The sequence below is a fragment of the Balaenoptera borealis genome (assembly GCF_965194805.1).
Source record: "Balaenoptera borealis genome assembly, chromosome: 16".
Classification (NCBI taxonomy): Eukaryota; Metazoa; Chordata; class Mammalia; order Artiodactyla; family Balaenopteridae; genus Balaenoptera; species Balaenoptera borealis.
The window spans coordinates 24,200,863-24,207,047 of NC_138872.1; the positions used below are offsets into that span (position 1 = coordinate 24,200,863).

Consider the following 6,185-nt stretch of genomic DNA (forward strand, 5'->3'; position numbering starts at 1 on the left):
TGTTTCATTTTCCATGAAGCTTTCCCTGATCCCACTCAGCCAAGAGTAATCCTCTCAAACTCCATTGCACTTTGTGTTCCTCTTGGACGGGTACTTACTGCGTTCTCTCTTAGGGCTCTTGTCTCCCCTAAGGAGACTAACTGCTCCTTGGAAGCTGGGCTCTTGTTAACCATCACTCTAATCTCCACACAGTAGGAACTCAATTTATGTCCATTGAGTGAATTTAGTGTCAGTCAGCATCTTGAAAGTATCTTCAATTTGCTTTACCTTTTCAACCCAGATAACCATTTGACTGTAAGCGCTATAAAACAAACTGCTCTGAAACAAAAAACACTTCACTCCATGTTGATATAGTTAGTAAGTTTATGGTCTGAGAAAATCTGTGCCTTTTAAACCTCAGAGGGCAGGTGTATTAACAAGCTACAGAATTTTCATATAAATGAAGAATTCCATTACCTCACTATTGCTGTTGATGAATTGGCCTCTGACGACACTTAAGCATCAAAACACACAGCGTCTTTTCAGGTGGAGAGGCTAACTTTGGTTAACTTTAAGAAAAATCTTATGAAAAAGGACTGTTGAACTTTCCCCAGTTTGTTTCTGCCTTGGAATATGCTCTATATCATATAAAGTGGCCAAGTCTTTTTCCATGACCTGTTTTTATTGTCACAAAGTGTTATTTCTTAGGCACTAACTGGGTTCAGAGGTTACAAATTTAGAATCACAGCATCAGCAAATCCCGAGGTTGGAAGGGACTTTAGAGATCGTGTAAGTCAGCCTTCCGTCAGATAGATAGCTGAGTTGCAAATTCTCTACTTTTTGAGGTCATCCATTACATTATTCAAATCTTCAGAAACTCCCCTATTAGAAAGTTTTTACTTTCAACATTCAATGTTGAGTAGTTTTTCTCCCTCTGTGACCCACCCATTAGTTCTGATTCTACCTTTTGGATAAACAGTCTAATCACTTTTCTGCAATATTTAAGGCAACTGTCCTGTTTTTCTCCAGGTTAAATATCTTCTGATCTTACAACTCTTCCTCTTGTCTCTTAAAATATAATGTTCAAAACTGTCGACAGTATTCCAATTAGAGTCTGACGTGCGCTGAATAGAACAGAAATCTCACGTTGTACATGAAGATATTATATTTGCATTACTGTTTCTAAAATCACATTAATTTGGGGGGCAACCATATCATCTTCTTGACTCCCCTTCAGTGTATACTGTCAACGTAAGCCTGTAAGGCTTTTTTCACACGTAGGTGGGCATGACTCACCAATCCTGTACCTCCACAGCTGTTCTTTTAGACCCAAGTGCAGGACCTTAGATTTATCCCTGTTAGATTTAGCCCATTGAAACAGTCTGTTGAAGTATTTTTGGTTCATGGTTGGGTCATCCAACATATTTGTCTTCCTGCCCAGCTTCTTGCAATCTACAAATTTGATAAGTACGTTTTCTTTTCTCCATCTTAGTCATTAACAGAGATGTTGAGGCAGGCCAGGCTGGAATCATTCCATTGGACCTTACTATTGCTAGTAGATTTAAATGGGCAGGATTAATTGTGTATGGAGATAGAATTGTCGGTTTAGACTGAATACTCCATAATTATAGTAGGAGTTGTCTTTTAGGTGAGTAGTCCTATTGTAGCTGCTTAATAACTATTTAACAAGAGATAATAGAAATACGTATGGTCATAAGAATGAGATTAGGAACTAGCTTGGAAAGTTGGTGACCCTGTTTATATTCTTATGTATAATTAAATATAATATTGTATTTATTAATTAATAAAACATAATATAATTCTTACATTCTTATGTAAGGTCTTAAGCAGAGGGCATTCTGGACTGATTAGAGGCAATGTGGTATAGGGGAAAGAGCCCTAAACTTGGCCCTGAGATGTTTTATTCATTTATTTATTCAGAAAATATATATTGAGTGCATACTATACTTAAGCCCTAGATATACAATGATTAAAAAAAACCCAAAAAAACCCAGACTTGATGTCTGCCTTCAATGGAACTTACATTCTAATGGGGGAAACAATTTGATAATTATACAGATGAAATCATAATACTTTCTGTCATCTATATTCTGGACGGGTACTATCCAACAGAAATATAATGCAAGTCACACATTTAAAAGTTGCTAGTAGCTCCATTTAAAAAAGTGAAAAGAAAAAAATGAAACTAATTTTAATTATAGATTTTCTTTAACTCAATATACCTGATAATATTTCAACATGTAAGCAATGTAAAAAATTTGAGATATTTATATTCTTTTTTCCTGAACTGGATCTTTGACATCTTAAACTTATACCACATCTCAGTTTGAACTAGCCATATTTAAGGTGTTCAATAGCCACATGTAACTAGTGGCTTCCATATGGGACAGCTCAGTACTATACCCACCTTTATAGACTGCTCTGTGTTGTTGGGCAAATCATTTTCCTTCTTTAGAACTCCTGTTTTCATCAGTAAAATGAAGGACTCAGACTTATCTTTAAACAACTAAAAGTGGTCCCTTTCATGTATGAGGGAGCCTTCTGAGGTGCTCTAAATAATCTATGTCTTGATGTGAGTGGTACTTACATGGGTGTATATTATATGTAAAAATTCATCAAGCTGTACACTTAAGATTTATGTACTTTTCAGTGTCTATGTTATAGCTCAATAAAAGATATTTTTTAATCACTTCTAGTTTTTTGATTCTGTGCCCTTTGATAAAATCACTCAGATGAGCTGACTTTCGGTGGAAATGTGTGATATGAAAAATGCAAACAGCCAGTAACTCTTTATGTCTTCTTCCCACCCAGGATGTGTCTAGTCCGAATGAAGCAGGAAGGCCGGAGTGGGAAATACATGTGTCGTATCATAGTTCATTTTATGTGGGAGGATGTTGAGCAGCGTGGCAGAATCATGGGGGTAAGTGAGTGCTATCAGATTCTGGTCCTGGAAAACTCCAATGAGGGATTGCCTGACTTGAGTTGAAGTTTTATCTGTTCTAGGATGGCCTGATGTCAAGTGGTAATTCACCTAGAGTCACTTCTGCCTCTATGAAGACTGGCATGCTACAGACACTTTATTTATGTATTTGCACACATTATCATGATTTGTCAATGTGAGTACATCCTGTGTACGGAGATGGGATTATTAAGTCCAAATCATGGTGATAGGAGAGATGGATTTGGTGAACAGATAAAATCAAATAATAATAATCCAGTTTTAGGACACTTTGCCTTTGATACCAGTTCAGTGTGTCAGTTCACAATTAGTTTGGATGGAAAGACCCTGGCATGGGGCCTGCACTGTCCTCAAGAACTTAAAAACAAGCTTCTTGATCACTGACAACCTAGAATACTTTGGCAAGGTATCTACTGAAAAGGTACATTAGTATATTTAATAACCTGAGAAAGGGGAATATGTAGTATGTATATAACAGAATAGAAAACCAAAACCAAAACATTAGGATACAGTTGGTTATATAAATAGTAATCTCTTCCTTTGTGTATATTGTGTATTTTGTGTATCTAGACCGTGTTTTAGTAGATTGTAGTTCCTTGTTTTTTCCCATATCATTGCCTCCTAGCTTGGGAGCATCTAAAGCCAAACCATCAGACAGGGTCACAAAATGGGTTAACTTGGTTTCTTTCATTACAGCGCAAAGTTCCGTGGTTTTGCATGTATATATTTTATCATATATGATATCATCCTCTATGCACTTAAATGCAACTTATTTTTTACTCAACAGTATATCTTGGAGATCTTTCCATGCTGCATGGGAATTAAGTGGGAGATCTCCCATGTCTTACTTTTATCTACTATAATTATTTTCACACACTTCCTGTGTTATTGTCTGATGGTATCATGTGCTCACTGTATGTGTGAAATTATAGTCTTTGAGACTATATCATGGAAATGATGGTTGCCTACTGAGAATCTGGATTGAGGGTATTTTCAGATTCTCATGACTTTGGAGGAAATGCGTATATAGAAAGCACAGTAGACATGGGTTCATCTTTAGATAGCTTCACTGACATTTACATGCCTTTCTCTGGGACAGCAGACCATTAGCATTTCTGTTTATTCTAAGAAGATGATAGCATATTTCAAAGTTTTAGCTGCTGTCATCATCATCTTCGTCATTATAATCATCTGTTTTGGAGTCAGTATTCACCTGTCTTTGTAATTACACTCTTTGCTTCCTTCTTCATTTTTCTCACTGTCATACCTTACTGCTGTTTAGCTGCCCAGAGTGGGATCAGCAGTCTTCAAGCTATTCATCCAGCTGAGTGTCCCACATGCCCTCAAGTACTTACTACCCAACTCTGTGGCAGCTCACAGTGGATATACAGTAGTGCTGGCAGTCTCAAATCATCCCATTTAATGATGACCAATGATACCCCCTGGCCAGCCAAAGCCTCGGCTGACTGCCATGCGGTTACACAGTAGTTCTTCTATGAGTTAGTCTGTTTTCTTATCACTGTTGATTAAACTCTGCTGGAAGTGGGACCACTAGAGCCATGTGGACCACAGCTGTCCCCAACCTGAATAGCTTAATGAGTCATAGGTTGTCAATTCCTGGACCACAGGAACCTTTTACTCTACCCCACCTCCACCCCCAAACGAATTTCCTTTGGGACCTACATATATATATATCTCCATCACCAAGGTTCAGCAATTTGAACCTTCTCCCATGTTACTTTATAATGTCCCTTCTACTTGACTGTATGCTTTATAAAGGCAGGAAACCTGTCTTATCCAGTTTTTTGTTTACACAGTAAACATTGGATAAATAAATACTTGTTGAATGAATGAATAAATTGAACTTCAGCCTCTGAAATTCTGTTTTAAAGCCAACTTATTTGTCAGATAGATCATACTCGGATTATTAGTCTCTGGTCCAGGTGTACATCAATGCAGTCCTGCAGGAATTAGCCTTTCTTTTTTTTTTCTCCCATTTTATCCAACCATTTTTTTCTATCTCAATTGTTCTACATATGATGCTGTCCTATAGAGAAGTGTGTTAGACCAGCATTTCTCAAACTTTAATGAGCCTACAGTTCACCTGGGGATCTTGTTAAAATACAAATTCTGATTCAGTAGGTTTTTGGTGAGACCAGAGAGTCTACATTTCTAAAAAGCTTTGGGTGATGCCAATTCCACTGGTGGGACTGGGTGGGGGAGGGGCAACCACACGTTGAATAGCAGGGTTTCAGATGATCCATAATGCTCCCCAAGTATAGACTCTTAAATTTGTCTTCGTGAACAGGAATGCCAAGCTCAAGTTTAGTTACAAAGACTATAAATAAAAGATGATTTAAAAATAATAGAGGGACTTCCCTGGTGGCTCAGTGGTTAAGAATCTGCCTGCCAATGCAGGGGACACGGGTTCGATCCCTGATCTGGGAAGATCCCACATGCCGCGGAGCAACTAAGCTGGTGCGCCACAACTTCTGAGCCCGCGCACCTAGAGCCCGTGCTCCGCGAGCAACAAGAGAAGCCACCACAGTGAGAAGGCTGCGCACCACAATGAAGAGTAGCCTCCGCTCGCCGCAACTAGAGAAACCCCGCACGCAGCAATGAAGACCCAACACAGCCAATAAATAAATAAATAAATAAATTTATAAAAAATAATAGAGATTTGAAAGAGTTGGGGAATTAATATTATTACGTTTCTGTTATAACTGATTTGCTCCTCCCTTTCCAACCTCATGCTATAAACAGACACCCTTTATACAGGCAAGAAAATTATATATTAGCCACTTCTAAGTTGTGAGTGTGACTGTGTGTGTGTAGAGGGGACCTCAGTCTTTGGCGTTTGTACAACCTAAAGAAATGAGAAGGTTAGGCTGGAGAAGAATGGCATGTGGCTGGAGAAGAGTAGCAGCCAGAGGGAGCCAGTCTGGCCTGGTTCTGACCCTGGCTGGCAAGTCTTTTCTCTTCCCCTTGCTTCAGTTTCTTGGTTAAAAAAAAAAAAACTTGGGGGGCGGGTAGCTACATGATTTCCAAGTTTCTTTTCAGCTTTGAAAACCTATGATGTGAAGGTGGTAATTTGCAAATCTATTTCTGTGTTATTTGGCATCTTTAAGAAAACTCATATAAAAAGTAGAATTTATAAGACTGATCAATGTAGTGGTGATTTTTCTTATGCCAAAGAATTCTTAGAGGCCATTACTTTACTTGAGTG

General features: G+C 38.3%; 1 protein-coding gene across 2 annotated transcripts in view; it reads left to right on the plus strand.

Moving 5' to 3' along the window:
• UQCC1 (ubiquinol-cytochrome c reductase complex assembly factor 1) overlaps positions 1-6,185 on the plus strand; it is a 95,074-nt gene that overhangs the window by 47,169 nt on the left and 41,720 nt on the right. For both annotated transcript variants that reach the window (XM_082359501.1, XM_082359502.1), the window contains one exon: positions 2,812-2,920. In XM_082359501.1, the coding sequence (XP_082215627.1) occupies positions 2,812-2,920 (109 nt within the window). The remainder of the gene's footprint in view (positions 1-2,811; positions 2,921-6,185) is intronic.